A 21,956-nucleotide genomic window follows, 5' to 3' on the forward strand; every position below is an offset into this window, starting at 1 on the left:
TTCGTGATCAGTTACAATCTGGTGGCGCTCATGTTTCATGACCTGGAAATACCACCAGGTTGAAACTAATCGTGAACTGATCGCATATTTGCTTGTCATTACAGTTGCCCTCACACCTAGATTTTTAAAAGCGTTACGTGACAATGTCCACAGCGATTCACTTCATTCATTCTCGCACGCAACCAAACAATGCGAAACTCACGTGCCACCTCAATTTACGTTCTCGGCGAGTCAATATCACGTGATAATTCATATCAGCTTGGGTGCTCCACCTGAGCGGTTCAACATTTATTTGCAACATTCATTTTAAAAGCTGTACGTGTTAACATGACTTGCAGTTTTCTGTACGACAAGTAAAACGAGTCTAGGCAATGCCAAGATAAGCAACGCATTGATCCCAAAAAGCAGTTGGAAGATGGATGGATTTAACTCTTTCATATAAACATAGTAAAATAAAGTGAGACTGTATTATTTAGTTTATTTGTCACCACTACAATAATAGTCTCCATCTCCATGAAAAACCAAACTTTCTCCTATCATTTACAGATTCGCATTTCTCGCGCAAACATTTTGGCCCTAACGGCTCGCCGTCGCATGTTTTTTCGCGTTTGTTTTATAGGACGTCTAAAATGGCGGTGGAAGGTTCGTCCACGTCTCCACTAGGTCTGGCTTACCATAATGTTGGGGATTATTACCCCAGAAAACTCGGCCCCAAACCCGACGTTGTCCCTTCCGGGGTAACGGAAAGAAAAGTCAGCCCTTCGGATAAGCCTGACATGGTGGCCGTGGACGTTATCAACATCAAGGAGCCAGGTAGGGCGGCTGTGATGCTCTGCTTGAGCCCGAGCAGATGATTAGCCGTTTAGCCAGCTAGCCGCCGGGAGGGTGCCCCCTTCCCCACAAACCCACATTTCTTTGCCGTTTCTTTTTTCAGATTTTAGTGCGCCCTGCCGCGACAGCGTCATCTCAGCTCAACTAGTGAAATAAACTTTTTTTATTTTTATATCCCGATTAAAAGCCTGTTTCTATGCCATACAATTAGAAGTGAAAGCAACATATTTAAACCTTTTGAAAACTGAATAGCTATAAAGAATCTTTTACTAGTCCGTTTGCCTGGAGTAAACTTTCCTACATCGTTTCCCCAAAAGTAACAAAGTGTTTGCGAGTCATTTGTTTTTTCTGATTTTTGACACTATACTGACTACTGACCGGTTTTTCCCCCCCAGAATAATTGCTGTTTGAGACAGAATTTTAAATAATGGTCATATCTGCAGCTGTAGTGAAACCGTGGGCCTGCATGGAAAAGTGCGATCACGTTACCACGTCAGTTATTTTTAGGTTTTATAGTCAAATCTCTCGTGGGAAGTGAGCTGGCTGTAGCTGCTCTTTTTAAAATGACCTTACGGTGAAACGTGTTTTTCTCTTCATTTAAAAAGGTAAACTGTCTAAATTGGCAGACAGCGGGCGCTGTCCATTTGCCCGAGCTGCATATCCCGTCCAGCGCCTGTCCCCGGAAACACAGGCCATAATGCAGGGACACTCCCGTACCTTTTGAGCCGTAGCTGTCATTCCTCTTTTCCAGATCTTCCAGTGCATCGGAAGAAGCGGGAAACTGACACGTATGTTTTGGTACGTGAACATCACTCTAGTGGAGTTCGGGGTTGTCAGCATACAAGCAGCTTCCTGTGTTTTCATATCGACACTGACTCCTGTGTGGTTCAGATTCCTTCATGCATTAAATGTATCGTTCAATACTGGGATTAAAATAAGTGCCCTCTGTGTTCGCAAGCTACGATGGTGTCCTCCAGCTATTCCAGTTTTCTCCTACAGGTGAAAGACGTTCGGTTAGGTTACTTGGTGTCTAAATTGTCCATAATGTATGGTTGTGTGTATGTGAGTGTGAGTCCTGCAATGGACTGGCAGGATGTTTACTGTCCTTGTGTCCTGGGATATACTCCATGTCCCACTGCAACCTGATCCAAGCATCTGGACAATGGATAGATTTCTTTCATAAGTTGTACCTCTTGAGTATTTGTGTGCATGTGTCTGGATAAACACTAGATGGCAGAGTTGCGCAATGTAAAAAACAAAGTGTACAACAAAATGCTGCTCTTATAGCATCCCTGGATATAAGATGCTTCTGAAATTACAAATTGACAGTATGTTCTGTAAACTGAAAGTGCACACCTCAATGCTCTTGTTTCATGAACTGGAAACCTCAGAACTGATACTATTTATGGTAGAATTAGCTCTAAAAGGAGGTTGTGAGGGAAAAGGTGAAATTTTGCTCACAGCTTCTGTTGAGATGCGATTCTGTACTTTGTGTGTTTGTGCTTATGCAGGGAACCATCCATCCTTTCCGGAAGACCCACAGATCCTTCATCGGCAAGTTTGCTCAAGAGTTTTGCTTGGTGGCTGCAGACAGACGGGTGAGTCACCCTTAAAATGCACCGTTACCCTGCTGAGGACTGGCACTCTCCAGCACCCCCAGTGGGGCATGATGGTATTGCGTGTGCGTACAGGTTCATTTGCTCCCAGGTTGCTACTAATTGGTAAGAGTTAGACTTCCCCATATGGGATGTTCTTAAATTGACAATTTTGTTAATTGGTTTAAACGCCCCCCCACACATACACACACCTCCATAGATATTTCTGAAGGCATTTTCCTTAAAATGGGCAAGTGTTTCTATCCCCAGTGACAGTTAGTGGTGATCAGAATTCTGGATCGGTACTGGGCCCAGTTCTGGGGCGGTGTGCAATCCACCAGATACTCCATGTGCCGGCAGTGACTCTGGTGGGATCCCCAGTGATGCTGCCGCCCCCCCCCCCCTGTTTTAGTGCCTGTCACTCTGAGGGTATTTCTCACATCCAAGTAGGGGCAGAGGCAGGTGGATAAATGTCCTCGGGGGGGCCTGTTTGGGAGTCCTTAGCTGTTTTGAGCGCCCAGGGCCGTGGGCTGTTGACCTGCACTCCAGTCTTCCCAAGCTTCTCCATCGGATGGGAATCGACAGGCACCAGCACGTCGCATACAAGGTCATGCGACACTGCGAGGCGTGCACCCCACCGCTGGCCTGCACGTGCCCCCCCCTCCCCACATGCGACAGCCCGCCGCAGCCCCTGTCATAATAATGCTTACCGCAGTAATCGTATATTCCGAGGGGTGATATGCAAGGTGGTGGCAGTGTACGCGCCTTTCCAATTTGGACTTCAGATCGACGCGGTGGGGGGTGAAGGTCAGGGTGACATTACCTCATCCAAACATCTGAATTAGCTCAGCATCTGAGGGCATGAATCAGATATTTGAAGGAGCGTCAGACTGCTGTTGTTAAATAAGCATGTCGGGCTTCCAGCTGTAAGATGAAAGCTTTATGAAATGTTCTCGCCTTTATTAATGTGTAAGCTGACGACACTTGAGTGATGTAAATAAATTTAAATATATTTAAGGACATGCGTATATTTAAAGTTATATACAGCAAGATGTGACATGCAAAAAAGTAAATAATTCCAGTGTGACTCTACTCATACCTCCTCTATTTGTGTATATTACACTTCGAAGTGCTTCCCTGGCTATGAGCATATGGTCAGGGAACTGAACTTTCTAGATCAGTGTTTCCCAATCTAGTCCTCGGGGACTGCAGACAGTCCATGTTCTTGCTCCCTACCAGGACTGTGTATTTTTTTTCTGGAATGTTCCAGCAGTTTAAGTAAGGCCGTGTTGCTGCCGTTCCTTTGCAGTCCTGGCGAATCCTGCTGTTCGGGGCCCTCAACGTGGTCTGTGTCACCTGTCTACTCACCTGGTGCAACTCCTCCAACAGCATGGGTGAGTCACCTGCTCGTTGTCTGCAGTAATGACACGTGGCTGGTTAACGGCAGCCGAAACAGACAAACTGGGGCTCCTTCAAAGGGCAGTTTTGTCAGTTTTTAATCAGGCCCTAAACTTTGTGCTGTAACTTGGTGTATGATTTAGGCCACTGTCACTTTTGACAGTCGTCCGGCTGCTCTGAGAGACGACTGTAATTTTGGATATGCAGCTCGCTGTAAAGTAGACTGCAGCACCCCCGCCCCCCCCCCCCCCCCCTCGTGCCTGGCAGGAAGAAGGACGACGTCCCTGTATTGAGTCTCAGTGCCGCATAGAGAACAGAATACCCAAGTCAATAATCACCACAAACAAACAATCCTGCCAAGCGAGTCTGGCGCTTCTCAGAACCGGCAGGGATAAATCCGCAGCACTGCGCTCCCCGTGACACGACGCCATACACATGTCGCCGCATTTTGCTTTTTACCATCTTTTGACGCTCTTCTCCTTCAGATTTCTTGAATGCAGTACGATTATGTCACCTTATATTTTCTTTGAGCCCTGACTTGTGCTGTTGTCCACTAGGGGAGCCACAGAGCAGCCACTTTCTTGCAATCGTTGCTGATTTGTTCTGTAAGCCGTCTGGTCTACAAAAACATGCATCTATGACTGCTCCTGAAATGGCATCCCTGCATTTGTTCAACATGCACGTGAGGTGGCTGCATGACTCCGCTCCTGAATCCGCTCTCGAACCCTTGCTCCTGTGTACTTAAGGGCCCTGTGCTCTTATAGCGTTAAAGCTGCTATTGTCCTGCCGTTATCCCATCTGATGGCCGATGAACACCACACTCATTAGTGCAATATGTGTTCCCCTTGTGGAACTGTTCTGAAACTGCAGCAAGAAAACATTTGAAGAAGTATTGCAATGTAGGCATTTTCTGAGCGCAGTGGCATTTCATGGATGGATGGATGGATGGATGGATGGATGGATGGATGGATAGTAACTTTATCCTGAAGCACATTACATTTTTATTTATCATACTTTACTGCAAACCGTGACCCTGCCATTGATGACACAACTCACAGACAGGGAAAATCAGGCCTAATTCTGGTTACTGTGGCAACAGCACTAAAGAGACACATGCAGGTTTCAACATGTCTTCAATGAAACCAGACGACTGCATACCACCCTCAGCGCGCATTTTCCCGGAAGCTGGCCGACGGGAATCGACTGTGGCCTTCTGACATCCGTTAGTCCGGCTTCCACTGCGAGCCGGCGGGCAAACGGACTGGAACCTCAGGTGCCCTGTAGAATCTGAAACGGATGAGTCCACAGGAGCGAGTTTGGGGTCGTCAGCGTGCTGGGATGAAATTCTGCCCCGGAAGACGGTGTCGAGTTGCGCGCTGTTGAAGCTGTATGTACTTGGGCTCGATGCGTGCGTCCCCCTTTTGTCAACACTTTTCCTGAGCGGATCGATGCGCTGCCTGGCCATGAAGCGCTCATGTAGGTCATTAAAAAAAGGAAAACAGAGACCAGTCCCAAATGGTGAATACAGAATACAGGCCCTGCAGGTTTCGCTTGGCTGTTTCCTGCTCGTGCTCCTCCTGAGCTCGCTACATGTGCGTCCTTACTGGTTGACAGTCTGCACAGGAGCTGGTTCTGAGGGCTGAGGTATCAGCATGATGCTTAACGGACCTGCTCACCCCTTGTTCCACTCCAGCTGCCTGCGACCCTATGGTCTAGCACGTTTCTACGGAGTGGGTGTGTAACCGTTCACTCCGGTGTCTGTCTGTCTGTCTGTCTGTGTCTCTCTCTCTCTCTCTCTCTCTCTCTCTCTCATAATACTGTGGTACCTTGGAACACAAACTTAATTTTTTTCCAGAAGGCTGGTTCAGTTGTGATTTGCTCAAGGTCCAAGTGGAATTTCCACAAATAATGTAAATGAATCCGTTCCAGACCCCCCAAATGATTGCCTATTTAAACTAATCTACCTACCTAATGATAAGCATGATCAGCTAATATAAAACTAACAAATGAGAAAGCACACATACAAAAGCAATAAACATAAAATAAATGACAATCCCATATTCCGAAGCGAGAGCAGACACAATCTGTCTTGTAAATGCAAATAAGATACGATAAACTTCATTGATCCGAAATGAGGGAGTATCTCTGTATGCAAGATGGCGAATTGTTTGGAACCAATGTTTGAGGTTTTCTCCGTGTGTGACGTGGCGTCGCCGGTGGCGTGAGCGTATGGGTACAGCACCGGCCGCTGTGTGGAGCGCGTGGCTGACATGGTGATGGGGGCAGCCCATGCTTACTGGTTACCAAGCTTCCAGGAGCAGTGTTGGGACAGCAGGTGGGACACCGTCGTCAAAGCACTGCAATTGCATTGCATCCCATTTCTGAGCAGTAATCAGTTCAGTGCTCTGCCCCTACCCCCCCCCCCCACGTCAAACGTGTTTACATGCTTCGTCACCCTCATTCATGCGGCTCAGAGTGGTCAAGAGCCCCCCCCCCCCATGTGACCTCATACTGTTGAGGGTTTTACTGTGTCTGTCATATTACGGCGTGTGTGTGTGTGTGTGTGTGTGTGTGTGTGTGTGTGTGTGTGTCTCCTGTCTGGTTCCCATGCCTCAACCATCCCCGTCACCATTGAAGTGCGGCCGAGTCGTACTGTCAGGCCGCTTGAGGGACCGGTCCTCGTAATCTGTGAAAGCGCTCCTTCGCCATGGACACCGGCGCTAAGCAACAGTGTGAGAAACTCCTTTCAGAGAACCACATGCCCCCCCATAAATGGACGTTAAACTCCAAGTTGACCATTAGCTGTTGGCTGTTTTGGGCAGATATGAAGTAAAAGCGAAAGCGTGGGCATATCCGGCCTTTGAAGGGAAAGGAGGCAATCCAAAGAAACACCCAGAGAGAGAGGCTTTTGTCAGGCCGAATGGGAAAGATGAGCTCATCGCCAATGGAGACATTAATACTTGTCCCGCCGCGAGTCTCCTTGGGGGCTTGTCTTCTCCATCTATTCATTACCGCCGGCCACTTAAGGTGTAGGATTCTCCTGGCCATCTGCAGCTTCCCGTTACAGAAGTGTACCTATTAATTATCGTGTGCTGGAGATAGCGTCCTTCACAGAAGTTACTGAAATCTGGGCGTTTGCGTGAGGCCTCCATCTGCTCGCCGGTCAGCGCCCGTTATCGCGTGACACTGATACCGCCGCGAGCAGTGATGTAATTAGCGGTTTACCCACCGAATGTGACCTGGCTCCTCCAGGAGCCTCTTCACAGAGATGGTACCGTCTGGAGTTCCTGGTCCTTCCGTTTGGGCTGCCTCTTTGCGTTTGGGTTTTTAAGGGCCTGTTAGGATTTCCCGGTTTGTCCGGCTGCATATGTATGTCGACTCCATTCTTTGATATGTTCCCGGTGGTACGATCTGGGCAGCAAAGTGGACCGGACTGCAGGAAGTGTCCTGGTGTTCTTCAGCAAGGTGCTCGGGGAACTTATCGACCCAGGTTGGCTGGAGTGAGGCCCCAGGGCCCGTTTTGTTCTGCTGTTGTGGGGTGTTCACCGTTGGGCCTGACACAGCATGCAGCCAGCCCTCCCGAGGGGCTCTGCACTCCTCGGGGACGAGACCCGACACAGGGACGAGACCCGACACAGGGACATCTCTCCTCCCTGCGGGGGGGCGAGGGCACAGCCGCATCAGCAGCGTCTCCGGCGGCTCACCTTACGCCCCTGAGCCGCTCGAGTCAGCGGGGGGGGGGGGTTCTGCTTCCTCTTGCCGGCTCTGGTTTCCCAGTCAGGTGCTTCTGTGTAGTCAGTCAATAAAGCTTTTAGTTTACATATGCAGGGATCTATTGTTTTTTTTTTTTTTTTTTAAATACGCCACATTGGCGGATACCCGAGCCGGGCCGCTCGATACACTGCTCACCATCAAGTGCTGCGGTTTGCAAACCCCTTCCCCGAATCAGGGAAGGCTCCCGGTCGCGGATTGAATGTGTCCTCACGCTCAGTAATGGGCGCGGGCCCCCGTCCCTGGGGTCCCGGGGTCGGCAAGGTGACCCCCCCCCCCCCCCCCAAAAGAGGCCCCCTTTTAACTTTGTGCTTATGCTTCTGATAACCAGCCGGCAGTTAATGCCAGTAATGGATTTGGTCCCCTGGGCCGGAAATAAAATGGCAGGGATGAATTGCGCGGCTGCGCGGCCCGGCTGCGCGCCTGTGTTGTCTCCTGTTCAGCAGGCCGCATTAAATATTCAGCCAGCGTGCCGGTTTCTCTTACCTCAATTGGCCTTGCTGCCTTTTCTTTCATCTCCATTGATCTGTTCTGTAAACACACCAAGTGACCTTAATCTGCTCATAAAACTGTACAAGACTCTTTCCCTGTGCTTTTTGAGTATGGTGGGGGGGCTTTTTATTGCTTCTGCCTGTTCCACCTGTGTCCGCATTCCTGTCCTCCCCGACAGTTTTGGGGAGGGGGGTTCATTTTTTTTGAGGGGGCTTTATTGAGATGTTTCTCCAACGAGAGCTTCCTGCCAGCTTTGGTGTGATTCCACGCTAAAGCCCCCAACAGCAACGACTGAATGCGTACACTGGGGCGTCTAAATGCATGCTGCCATTTTTTATTGAATTTGCAAATCCCTGAGTCTAGAATCCCTGAGGAGAATCTTTTGTATCTAAAATAGTTCTGCTTTATTTAGGTGGCTGGTTTTGTTATCTTTATCTCTTAAGTTGTTCTGACCAGCTGTATGGTTTTGTCTCGTTTGTTTTGGTGACGTCGGCTGTCTTTTTCCAAGCATCATGCATTTTCGACCCCACATGGCTCATCAAATAAGACCCTGAAGGCGTAAATTTGAGTCTGCATTTTCTTTTGAGCCGTGCCCCCGTCCTCGTCCCGTTACACCTCCTGATCAGATCAGCGGCGTTGGCAAAGCATGTCATAGCGACGTGTGAAAACAGAATTACCCCTCCATGTAAGTCTTGGCTAATCTGTCCCTAAGCGCATCCTGCTTAGGTGAGGCCAGTCTGCAGCCAGGCCTAAACGTCACTCTGCTCTAATCTGCTGGGCGTGGGGGCAGTATGAAGGCCAGCCTACTTGTGAGTACTGCTTTACTATGGGGAGAGGTACTCCCCTCAAAAATACTGTGTTACCATGGTGAAAGGTACTCCCCCTGAGAATACTCCCTTGCCATGGGGAGAGATACTTCTTTACTGTGGAGTGGATAGTCCAGTACCTCATGTGAAGTACAGTGGATGGTCTAGCTAAGGCCAAATACCTTAAAATCGATGTTTGAATATCTCCAGTGGAGAAGGGCATCTGCATGAGTATAGCGGTAGCATAGAGGGGCTGTGGCTCCTTCTGGCGTGTGTGCCGCATCTCTTCTGTCTGCATCTTTGCGTTTGAGAGTCGGAGTGTTCTGTTTTCAGCCTCTGTGGGGTAAATATGTTATATATCCACTTAAAGTCGATTGGACAAATTGGGCACGGAGGCAGTGTTCCGATCCGCTGCTTTGTTGTGGGTCTCAGCGTAATACGAGCATGAACTTGCTGTGACCTCCTGCTCAGACGGCGGGGGCATGGCGAGGGTGGGGGTGGTGCGGGAAATGGGCATTTCGCATTAGTGGGTGCGCGTGTGTGTGTGTGTGTGTGTGTGTGTGTGTGTGTGTGTGTGTGTGTGTGTGTGTGTGTGTGTGTGTGTGGGTCAGCGTTTAAACGCCTGTTATGCCGGCAGCCGAGAGTCCCAAGGTCCAGGAAGAGAGTGAACCCTAAAAGAGATGCGTGCGGGCCTGCGGTGGGCAATGGCAGGGAATGCCCTACAGGGGGCACCAGTTGCTGTGTAGTGCAGCTGAGGAAAGTGAGAATGAGTGAATAAATGAAGTAAACACTGCACCAAGGGACATCAATGGTGCCGCAATCTGTAAAACGTCTTGCATGGAAAAAACCTTTTGGGGGGGGGGTCCACTGGTAACTGTTTGGCAGGATACTTTTGGTTCAAGGCATCTCTGAGCAGACAGAGCAGTGCTTTATAATGGGGACCTGTGTAACCTTGGTGTTCACACTGCCCCCTGGCTGTAGATGCTGGTTTTGCACCAATTTATTATTGCTTATTTAGTAGATGCTGTTCACCAGTGTGAGTTGCCTGTTTTACCTTAATGGGCTTTTAAGTGGCTTCTGTGTTTTTAATTTGATTCTGTTTCCTATCCTGTTTCAGCCTTAACTGCATACAGCTACCTCACCATCTTCGATCTCTTCAGGTAAGGCCGTCTGCCTGCTTTGACGCAGTTTCCGGAACTTTCCCCTGTCCCCCCCCCCCCCCCCCCCCCCCCACGGCAGCAGTTGGCTCATCACTGTCCCCTTTGTGTTCCCACAGTTTGATTACTTGTCTCATAAGTTACTGGGTTACCATGACGAAACCCAGCCCAGTCTACTCTTTCGGGTGAGTCCCACGCGGGCGCGTCACGCATGCCTACATTATTCATAACGCCGTCTGGAATCTGACACTCCTGCTGCTTCCAGAAGGATCCGGCGTTTCTGTCAGAAATGAGTCATTTAAAAGTCCTGTTTTGGTTCAATAGCTGGGTCCCGGCATAAGCTGCAGGCAGAAATCAATCTGTGGCGTTGGAACAGAGGGTTTGCGACAGTGCGGGTCCCGCATGCCACAGCTGTCTGGTCTGCAGCCCTCCAAGGAGAAAGGCCCAAGCCCCCCCAGGAAGATCTCCAGAAATTTAGCTTGTGAAATGTACTTTGAAATCGATGGGCGGGCGGGGGGGATTGAATACTTCTACCTGAAGACTGTGTTTTAGTACTTTTACAAGTGTCAGTCATATACAGCACTCATATTTCGTTGGGGGTCAGCTTGTAGTGGTTTTTAAACTGCCCCCCCCCTAATAGTTTGTAAAGTCTGGATTTGAAGTGGAACAGGGTGGAAGAACCCAGGCAATTAGAGGCTCAGAACATTGATGCTGCTGTCAACATGTCCAGTCACATTAAGTCAGCATGACTGTTTTTGGGAAGGTATTGAGGGGAGGGGTTTATACTGAATTTCCTAATTGGCCGACTGTCACGACTCGGTGAACGCTAACAAAGCCAGCTGATGTGTGTTTTTGTTTTGGGGGTGCATTAGTGCTCGTTCTGCATCTCGCACGCAGCAGTTTGCACAAGCGGCCTAAAAGCCGCTGGCGTGTAACAGGTCTGCATTCTTACCGCGGTAACATGCGGGTCCAGTAAGCGGACCGGAACCCGCAGCACACGACCCGGGTTTGGAGGGAGATGGATGAGGCCTGGGAACGAGCCAGCCTTGATGACAGGCTGTTTGTGCAGTGGACAGCGTGCAGTGTCCTGCGCGGGTGCAGATGCGTGCAGCAGATGTGCACTGAACACAGCCATGTCTGCGCCTTGCAGGTTTGATCGGTTTGAAGTGCTGGCGGTCTTCGCCTCCACGGTGCTGGTGCAGCTGGGATCCCTCTTCATCCTCAAGGAGAGGTAGCCAGCCCTTGCTCTTCCTCCTCTTCCTCACTGCTCTTCTACTTGCCCTCTACACCATCCCCATGGCTGTTTAGGGACGAGTATGTGTGACCCACGGATCACTGACCTCTCCGTCTGTACAAAAGGTGTCTGTGTCTGTGTGTGTGTGTGTGTCTTTATTTGTGTGGCTGTTCATTTGCACACACCCGCAAGGTTCTTTATCAGAGTCTGACACCGAGCTGCCCCCCCCCCCCCCTCCAGCTAGATCAGCTTGGTTTGTGATGGACTCAGTGCCTTTTGGGGGAAATAAGGGTCACGGCTGGTGCATTTAGCAGCCAATTAACAGGCCGGTTTGGGTTTTGACCCGCCCAAACAGTCTGTCACTTGCTGAGTGACTGCTTCTCCTCTACACGCACACACACATGCACATGCACACGTGATCAGCTCCTGAGAGCCGCTAATGGTCCCGAGCAGGTACCACCCAGCCCGGCCCGGCAGGGAGACGAGCCCGTCCTCAGGGTCAGCCAGAGGGCAGGCTGCCCGCAGTGCCAAGGCCGGCCCACTTTTTCCCCAGGCTCTCCCCGAGACGCACTGCTGACCCCCATCTGAACCCTCGTTATGCTGGAGACCCAATGAGCCTCTGTGGGGCAGGGAATGCCTGGAATATCATAGACCCGCCCCCTAATGTCTCTTTAGCACCGATTGGCCTGTACACTCACAACCTGTCCAGTCATCTGCCAAGTCGAGCACAGCTAGGGGTAATGTACTGAAGAAATGCATTATAAAAACCCATAATAAATGGCTTATAATGTAGTACATTATTGTTACGTTGAGTTGTAGCATCTTTGCTGTTACATTCCATTCATGTGACAAGTACACACTATCTTATCTTTAAGTGAATTACGGTCGGGTGCAGCCACGTGATTGGCTGTGTGGAGGAGCATCACCAAGCCGCTGGACCAATAATGTGGCCTCTCAGTGTGAACTGTTCCCTGTGCGTTAGCTAAATGCAGTCCCTCCTGAGAGCGTCACTCAGTGTTGAATGACCAGTAAAACGTTTCGCGATGCTCATGGCTCTTCATGGGTGTTACGAAGTAGCCATGAATGTTTCATGTGTTGATGTGCAGACGGTTTTCAGGAGGTTAAAAGTGTGACCCGGCTTAGTTTACTGGCTAAGTTTTAAGCTCAGGTATGTGCGTTCCCCCCCCCCACCCCTCCATGAGGTCAAGATGACTTCTACTGTCAAGTCCAATGTTTATCTGTATTAATGCATTTTTCAATGCCCCCCCCCCCCTTCCTGTTTGTCCAGCGTGGAGCGATTGATGGATCAGCCAGAAATCCACACGTAAGTAACGATGACCGAAGCGGAGGGGTGGGGGGTTGTCATAAAAATCCAACAATGTCTTAAAGCTGGAGTGTCTGGATTTACCTGTCCTGGGTGATTCTCGTCCCATTTTCTGTGAATCGGGGTCCGATTCCAGCCGGGAAGCTGCTGAACATATCAGGAACAACTCGGGCCGTTGGCCATTAAAGTGACGAGTCTCCTGCTTCAGACGTCGGGTGACATGCAGCTAAAACTTCAGGAGACCTGATCTGTTTTGAGTCCTGTACCCATCAGATGCGTGTGTCCGCAGTCTCGCGCGGAACACCGACACCCCCTATTGATTTGTTTGTATGGCATTTTAAAGGGATTTTTCTCCCGAATGTTCCCGCGGCCGGAGCCAGGATCGGCGATCTCGTTACTTTACGTGTAACGTGACCGTCGCTGGACGGCAAAGTGCAGCTGAGCCGTGCAAACGGGGGCCTCTAAGTGCCGGTGATTCTGTATTTTGGAGGTTACTGGGAGATTTTTAAGTATTTATTTATACATACATACAGACACTGGTACATATCCAGCATCAGTCTACAGCAAACGCAGCCTGAAACCCAGCGTGAAAACAACAACCCAGCCTTCTGTTATTTCAGAATAATCTAATTTGGGTCTTTGTGTCTGAAACTTCTTGTTGCATTTTCAGCTAAATTCTTAAGGGCTTCAGTTCTGCAAATCACTGTTCGTTGTAAGTGGCATGTTGAGCGATAGAAGGCCATCTTCCTTGGCCATCTAGCAGAATTGGTGTCCTCCTCTTTTTGTGACTCATGCAGTCTTCAGGGATTATCTGGTATCAGGGCGTCGTTTTCATGCACTTGTGATTAGTTTCGCTGGCCAGCAGGTGGCATGGTGGTTAAGGGTATGTCCTGCTGTATTATGAGCAGGGTAATAAATGCCTTCAGCTGATTGGCTTATCGGCTCCCCCGTCTTTGCAGAGGCCGGCTACTGGTGGGGACCTTTGTGGGCCTATTCTTTAACCTGATGACCCTGCTGTCTGTGAAGAATAAGCCCTTCGTTTACGTCTCGGAAGGTAAGCACGCTGCCCCCCCCCCGCCTCGCCTCCCCACTTCAGGGCTTCACCTGGCCAGCGGCCGTTGTGGCGTTCCTGCTGTGACTGGGTTTGGGCCCACAGGTTAGGACCCTGATTCCCACTGGAAACTTTCGAGGGGGGGGGGGGTGGTTCTCAGGTGCTGATACTGGTTCTGCCGTGGTGTGGGTCTGCACCTTCTGCTTTGAGTCCGCGCTGTAAGGTGTAGTGAACACCCCCCCCCCCCCCCCTTTCTACTCCTGCTCGTGGTGCCGTCTTTTTGGTGTTCAATCCGAGTTGTAGGTCAATCCCACAAATAAAATGCAGAGAAGTTCCATCTTGCTGAGTCTGTGCCCCCTTGCGATTGGTTGAAACACCGTGAGGGTCAGCGGACATCCATGACTCGGGTGGCGACGGTAAGGGCTGCATCATCGACATCGATTGCCTGGTGCAGTGTGAAGGCCGCTTCATCACTGGGCGACATGCTGCCGCCCGCGGTTTTCTGAGTGACCACTAGAGGTCTCAGTGTCAGTATCCTCGCATGTCACACCGATGATCTCTGCTGCTGGGTTCTCAATATAAAGTGGGCCTGAAATGTCATTATGAGTGGGACAAAGGCATTCCAGCCTGCCAGCGATGGGTGCTTTAATCTCCTCTGTCCTTTTTTATCATCCTGCTGAAGACAAAGGTGTCCAGTATCTCTGTTTTATCTATTCTCATCTGTATGAATAATTTATTCATCATAGGACCTTATCTATCATGGAATCGATGGGACTGACAGCTTATAGACAAACGCGGCGGCAGACTGTAACGGCTGAGGGAAGGAAGACTTCAGCTTCGGGCCTAATTAAAGTGGCGCACGTGCATTTATACCATTGGATCCGGCTGTCACAGTGGAGGATTGTGGGAGGCTGAATCACATCAGAGCACACCGTGATGAGCATGTCACAGTAGCAGGCTGTGTGTGCCCATGACCGGCCCCTACCCACAGGTGCCTCACAATAAGAGACCAGCGGTGCATTGCATATTGGGGGGGGGGCGCTCCGTTGCGACGGTACACAGTTGACCTTACACTGACGACTGGGCTTTAACCATCCATCTTGATGTACTGTTTACCGAATAATAATAGTAATGCTGATATTTATAATGATGTGAATGTTTTAGCGATCGGCCTAATGTGTAGCATGTAAGCTTTTGCTAAGAGTGGTTGGATTACACTTGGTTGGTGGTTATGGGGACTTGAATATCTGCTGGCTTATTGGCTGATGGGGCAACCCACAATTCGCCCATCATTAGGGTGAATCCGACATGCGATCCGTCGGGCCTGTCCGGCCGGTCCCCCCAACCGTTCCGAGCGCTGGCAGGGTGCCGTTTAACTGATACTGCCAGCATCCCGCTCTGGGCCGGCCCATGGTGCGAGCCACTGGCCGTGGGCTGGGGACGTTCCAGTCTGGGGAACCTCGCACTGGGACTCTGATTACAACCCGCTGAGCGTTGTAGCATGATTGGACATGTCATGCTGATCCTACATTAACTTCGGCCTTCTGTTATTGATTTAATTCTGATTGGCCATTTCCAGCTTTCTTGTTTTCATTTTAAGTTCTGATTGGCCGTCTCTTTGCAGGTGGGCAGACGAATCTGCCCTCAGTCTGCTTTAAAGCAGAAATGTTTGTTAGGTCCCTTTATGGGTTTGGGCTCAGGATTAACCCCAGAACCTCAATGCCGCTCGACTTGCTGTTTTGCGTGGAGCTTATTGGACAGAGATTCTGTCAGTTTGATCTGACTTTCATGCTTTAGCGCCGTCCGCTCATCCTCCCTGGGACAGAGTCAGTGTTTGCTGCTGTCTGAGGCCTTTCGGGGAGATTCTGCCCTTTGCAGCTTGGGCCCACTGGCACCAGCCTGCTTCTCTGCTTGCACACGCACACTGTCTGTGTTCACGCCTGCAGCCGCTGACGACTCGCTCCTCAGCACTGGGTCGCTCTTGCCGGGGGAGGCTCTGTCACAGACAGACTGTCAAACAGAATCGGGGGCAGCGGCGCTGATGCGTCAGAGGGCCGGAAGGGGCGAGCTGTGGGTCGGGGGGGACCGATGGCCGGGATGTGGATTGGGGGGGGCGGGCTGGGGGAGCGGTCGCAGTGTGTTCTGACCGCCTGCCTCTTTGTACTGGCCCAGTCGATCCCGGCCTGTGGTCAGCAGTGCCCCCGACTGGGACAGATGGCAGCAGTGTTGTGGTGGTCGCCTGCATGCATGTGGATGTGTAACTAACCCCGGGCCCCCCCCCCCCCCCCCCCCACAGCTGCCAGCACCAGTTGGCTTCAGGAGCACGTCGCAGACTTGAGCCGAAGGTAAGATACTCTTTCAGCCATTAATGCCCCCCCCCCCCAAATCAGCCCCCGCCTCATCAATCTTCAGCCCCCACCCCCACCCCGAGAGAACCAGGTCGTTCCGTGACCCGGGGGGCCCCACAAGGAGCCCCGGACACAGATGTCGAGGATGCAGTTACCTGTGGCAGATTGTGCCAGAGACACAGAAGGATGGTCTTTTTTTTGGGGGGGGGGGGGGGCGATACTGACCACGAATATCTGCCTGTAATCAAGCCGGCATCGAGAGGCACCAGCACGTGCTGTTTTCTTTCCTGGGAATCGCCCCACGTCCCGTCCGGTCGAACTATTTGCAGGAGCTGTAATCGTGTCTTTGTTCTCCAAGCGCCCCCCCCTCACGCTGCCCCCCTCCCCCTTTTTGTCTTCCCGTATTTTGAGCTAGACACATCGATTTGCGTGAGTGGACAGAGTCTCCGCAGCTCTCAGCTTCCTGTCACTGACACCCCGGCTGCGGCGAGGCTTTGAAGGGCTCGGTCACCTCCCCTGCTGTGTGGGGGAGGGGGGGGCACCTTTCCCTGGGTCCCGACCCCTGGGCCTGGCCACACCCACCTGGGTCCCGACCCGTATCCACGCCCCTCCTGGTACCAAGGCCTTACCTGTTCACCTAAGTCCTGGATTTTTTTTATAGCATGCCAGTCATCCTTCAGCCGTCTCGCAGGACGTGCCGGAAATGGCAGGCGGGTGGGCTGGGGGGGACTGTCCCCAAAGGGCCATTTGCATGCTCCTGCAATGTTTTCACATTCCATAGGACCCGAGAGTATGTAGCCCAGAGGTGTGCGACCTCAGGGGGGGTTTTCATGGGTGTGGAAGGGGGCGTCTAAGATAAACAATGACGTGACACAGTGTCCGTGGGACACAACTGGGCGCTGCCACTGCAAGGTAGCAGATGTTAATCACACTCGCTCTGGGGACCAATGGTGACATCACTGTGCCAAACCCAGCAGCTTTCTGATCACCGGCACAGCCACGCTCTGCCCTCTTATGAAGTCAGATTACGACGTTTCATACGCAGTATGATGTAAGAATCCGCCTCCCTCTCATGTGGAGCTAAATGAGAGGCTGATCCTTTAAGGCTTCGCTGCTCCCAGGGAGGTTCCGCGTTTGTCCCGGGACGTTATCGGGTGTCGTGTTTGCACCTCCTGCTAATCCCTCGCTTTTTACCTGTTCGGACCTGAGGGATTAAAGCGGAGTCGCGGCGTTCCTGCGATGCCGTATCCCGGGTCTGAGGGCCTTCCAGCAGCAAGCCGCAGCCTGTTCTCTGCGTCACCAAGCGGGATCGTGTTCCCACGCGGGAGTTTGACAGCAGTTCGGGATGTCGGGAGGTGTCCGTCTGTTTATGGAGCGCCAGGCTAGTCTTCAGTGTTTTTATAGCTGGTTTTAAGCCTGGCATATAGCCTCTCGCGCCTTGCGGTGATGTAAGAGTTAGTGAAGGACGTGTTCTGTTTTTGCACTTCCATTTTGAAGGCAAAGACTGGCGAAGCACAGTGTTTTTCATTTGCATAAGTACGAGTGCCGGCACTTTGGAATGCTTCTCTTCGCCTACCTTGCGCTCCGTGAGACACACAGACACAAATGCAGGTTAGCGGGAGTCTGGGGGTCACAGGGCAGGTCAGCCGGTGTGCAGAGTCCCAGAAGCTGGGGGTTAAGGGCCTTGCTCTAGGTCCCTCAGACATGATTATTTTGATGAGGCTGGGCCTTGAACTGACAATGTTCCGATCGCAGGCGCAGAGGCCTCTGGTCATTCCCCCCCCCCCGATAAATAATTCACATAATTCAGTTGTTTGAAACAGCCTGGAACCCCCTCACATGGGAACGTGTCAGGAGCTGTAGGCTCTGTTTTCCTGTTATGAAATCTCTCTCTTTCATGGGTGATTCTAGGTTTTTTAAGGTGGGGCCATAATTCATACAGAGGGGCCAGCCTTATTAGCTGCTGAGATGTTTGGAATCGCTGAGTGACAGGGGTGGGGTCACGGCAAGGGCCAATCGTCTTTCAGTGTCCCTGTGGCCCCGCCCCCCTGGTTTCCGTGTGCCCTAATCGCAGCCCATCCTGCAGCCTCTGCGGGGTCATCCCAGGCCTCAGCGGCGTGCTCCTGCCGCGGATGAACCCCTTCGTCCTGATCAACCTGGCCGGCGCCCTGTCGCTCTGCGTCACTTACATGCTCATCGAGATCAAGTGAGTCCGCCGTGCGCCCACCTGCCCGCCCTGGCGTCCCGCCTTCTCCATGCCCGCTGAATACCGCAGATCTCTGGGTCCATACGGAGACCTTTGCTGAAATCTCTGCCCCGAGTGCGAGCCTTTGTGCTTCCGCCCCCAGTAACTACAGCGCCATGGACACGGCCTCTGCTGTGATCATCGCCCTGATGACCTTCGGCACCATGTACCCGATGAGCGTCTACAGCGGGAAGGTGCTGCTCCAGGTACCTCATCACCAACCCCCCGCCCCTGCCGGCCCTATACGCGTCGACACACATGCAGCACTCTCCAAGCCTCATCAGACACTCATGTTTGCACCTACCAGGTCTTTATATAAACCAGCGGCTGTGGGTCTGGCCCAGAAGGATTTTAACACAACAACTGTCTGACTTTGAGCATTTAGAAGATGTCCATTAGTAACATTGTGCCCCCCCCCACCCTCATAAAGGAGTGTGTTGGGTCAGGTGCGTGCGTGAGTGAGTAACCCTGTAGATTAACCTGCTGCTGTTCTCCACACCCCCCCCCCCACACACACACACAGACCACGCCCTCCCACGTCATTGGCCAGCTGGATAAAGTGCTCCGAGAGGTGAGTGTCTCCCGGCGCCGGATCTGCTCTAACGTTGACACGTGGTGCCGAGTTGCTTTATTTTATGGTCCAGTCTGACCCCAAACGCTAAATGGTATTTTCTATAGCTACACCGTGTCTACAGGATAAACCCTGTGCTCTGTCCTGCTCCCTGCCCAGGTCTCCACGCTGGATGGAGTCTTAGAGGTCCGGAACGAGCACTTCTGGACGGTGGGCTTTGGCTCCTTGGTACGTGCCCAGCCGGCTGCCCTGTGCTCCGTTCTGGGCTCCAATGCTTCCAGGATGGTGGCCGAGGGCTTGTGTGTGATGTGTGATTTTAGCCCCCCCTTGGTCTTTACCATGCACCAGTGAATCTCCTGAACGCCTGTTCCCCATCAGCCGCAGGTCAGGGCTCCTGTGCTTGTCTGTCGTGCTCGTGTCCGCGCTGTAGGGGACCCCACGTGGCGTTCGCCTCGCTCTGTGACAGGTCTGCCCTGCTGTCACATAGCACATTCTCTCCGGCTGTTGGGCATACGTAACATGTGCCAGGCTCAGCCCACGGGGCAGTTGGTGGCTGGGTCCGCCCCGTGTACAATGGCAGGAGTGCAGCATGCTTAAATAATGCAGGCGTGTAATTCAACCTGCTGCAGCAGGGACTCACACGGGGCAGCCTGCCTGTGCTACACACTCTCTGCTGTAGGGGGCGCTTCACCTCGCAAAGCTGCACAGCTCAAGGCTGCTACTGTTCTCTAATGTGTCATAAGTAAAGGTTGATTTTCCAAAGTTGATTTATTAAGTGTTTTGAATGTTAAAGGAGTATTGGGATGCTTTTGTGTGAGAATTCTTCCTGCTTTTGGTGCTGAACCAGGTGCCACAAACCGAAAAAGCCCACAAACCTTACCGACCCCCCACGACCCGACTGGGGTTGACGTCTGGCTTGGTAGCTTTTTTCTGCTTAGACTGAGCTGTAATATTTCTCTAAGCGTTTCCCTACTCGTCACATGAGAAACTAGCAGATTAGTCTGGGGTAAAGTCCGTCCGTGTGTGTCTGTGCGTGTGCGGTATATCAGTATGTAATTATTTAAAATAGCTAATTTTAATGTCAGCCAGAGTTGGGGCCATTCCGGAATGCATTCCTCAATTCCAATTCAAATCAGGAACTGGAGCAGGGATTTAAATCTCCCTGAAATTCGAATTCAATTCCAATTCTGCTCCCCGTAGTTTTTTTTCGCCAGTCCCAATTCCAGATCCATTTCCTGATTTGGATTGGAATTGATGAATGCATTCCAGAATGGCCCCAACCCTGATTTCAACAGGCATGTACGTCCCCCTTGATAGTCAGATATGCTGATATTGCCAACATGGGATTGAGTTTGAAGTGTTAACCCACTGTCGCTGTCTCTGCACGGACAGGCTGGCTCGATCCACGTCCGCATCCGCCGCGATGCCAGCGAGCAAATGGTCTTGGCCCATGTGACCAGCCGCCTCCACACTCTGGTCTCCACGCTGACAGTTCAGATCTTCAAGGATGACTGGATGCGGCCCCCCCTGGTGGCCAGCAGCCTCCCGGCAGGTGTGCTGGTCGCCTCGGACTACAGCGTCCTTCCCGGTGCCCCGGCACTGGCGGCCAAGTCGGCGGAGGAGCTGGACCCGCTGACCTCCACCCCGGCCAAGCTGAGCAGCCCCCCACCCGAATTTTCCTTCAACACTCCGGGGAAGAGCATCAACCCGGCCACGCTGCCCATGGCGCACTTCCACAGGCCTCACAGCCTGGGGCTCGCCTACGGGGCGGCCGCATATAACAGCGCTATTGGACAGGGCGCCGTGCGGCCGGGCTCTGGGCTCGGGATGGGAGCAGGCCTCGGAGTGGGCGTCGGCCTTTCTCATAATCAGGCCTTCAGAACTGCCTTGGGCCCCGCGCCTTACCGGTATGGGGCGCAGGCCCCCCCCACCCAGTTCACCCAGTTCAGACCCTGAGCCTGGAAAACGACAGAGCGAGAAAAGATCGGTGTGGGGGGGGGGGCGGGTTGGCACAGCTTTTGTGTTATTTATTTTCCTGGGACCTGGACTCATTTTCAGCATTAAAGGTTTTCTATCGTTATTTTTGGTATTATTTCCCAGTGAGCGTTTGGGGTCCTATGTATGGTTTTTTGTATCATACACGTGCTCCAAAAAAGTGGGCGTCTCTGTTTAGGGGTCACATGACCGGCCCGCTCCCGCAGCCGTCTGTCTGCCTTGCTTGTGTTTCTAAATTCCCTTCCAGTGGTCCATTCAGAAGCGAGAGAGTAGAAAGGGGCGTGGCGCTCAGCATGGCTGTGCCTGTCGTCGCGGGATGGGGGGGTGTGTGACCTCATCGACTCTGAAGGGGAGTGGATCAGAATGCACTTTAAATGGAGGCCGTCAGCTAGACTGTCAGTGTTTTTGGGATTAATGTGCATTCTGGCCTAATCTCCCATGAGCAGAATAGGACGTGTTACACTAATCCTGCCGACCAGACTGGGGCTGCAGGGTCATTTGTGTGGGGGAGGGGCATAACTACCTGAGAGCCAAGCCGCCGCTACACGTTGGACGGGAGGAATTCATCCCTGTCTTTTTGATCACGTTGCGGTGGCCCTGGAGAGAGTTTTGGCCAATCGCAGGAGTCCTGGACACTACCACCCCCCCCCCCCTTTTCAGACTTTGGAAATTGAACAACCGAAGCGTATTATACTGTGCGGCTTATATCGCAAACGGTACCTGTATCATTTTAATACTCTTAAGGTTCCTCTGTGGAGCAAAAACTGTTAGAATCCGAAGACTTACATTCCATTTAGTGCACAGGTTTTAGGAATAAAAATTATTTACTGAATTTGTTTCAGCTGTTTGGTGTCATGTTCAGCCTCCAGTTGTTCCAGTATACCCAGTTCCCTCTGTGTGTGCTCCTCCCATTCAGGACACAACGTTGCATTTTCTTTTCGCTTCCCTGCCTGTCACCGCAGGTTTACACTGTGCTCACTTGGTCAGGTTCTGTCATTAAGGTATAATCGGGTAAAACGGCGGGACCTCGATCTCAGACAATCCACTCCGTTCGCAGTTCCAACGTTTCTAGCGATAAATGTGTACGTGCCCCCTGCCATCAGGTATGTTGGAGGATATGGCGTGCGGGGGATGTGTG

General features: G+C 51.7%; 1 protein-coding gene across 1 annotated transcript; it reads left to right on the forward strand.

Annotated features, from left to right (window-relative positions):
- The first annotated feature begins 309 nt into the window (after positions 1 to 309).
- Positions 310 to 21,650, forward strand: slc30a6 (solute carrier family 30 member 6). The gene is made up of 15 exons (XM_072709395.1): positions 310 to 813; positions 1,583 to 1,629; positions 2,343 to 2,429; positions 3,736 to 3,820; positions 10,011 to 10,053; positions 10,170 to 10,235; positions 11,201 to 11,281; positions 12,573 to 12,608; positions 13,568 to 13,662; positions 15,956 to 16,004; positions 18,094 to 18,213; positions 18,356 to 18,458; positions 18,776 to 18,823; positions 18,983 to 19,051; positions 20,216 to 21,650. The coding sequence occupies exons 1-15, from the start codon at positions 630 to 632 to the stop codon at positions 20,777 to 20,779; spliced, it is 1,677 nt and encodes a 558-aa protein (XP_072565496.1). The 5' UTR covers positions 310 to 629; the 3' UTR covers positions 20,780 to 21,650.
- Positions 21,651 to 21,956: the final 306 nt, after the last annotated feature.

This window comes from Paramormyrops kingsleyae, chromosome 3 (assembly GCF_048594095.1).
Source record: "Paramormyrops kingsleyae isolate MSU_618 chromosome 3, PKINGS_0.4, whole genome shotgun sequence".
NCBI lineage: Eukaryota > Metazoa > Chordata > Actinopteri > Osteoglossiformes > Mormyridae > Paramormyrops > Paramormyrops kingsleyae.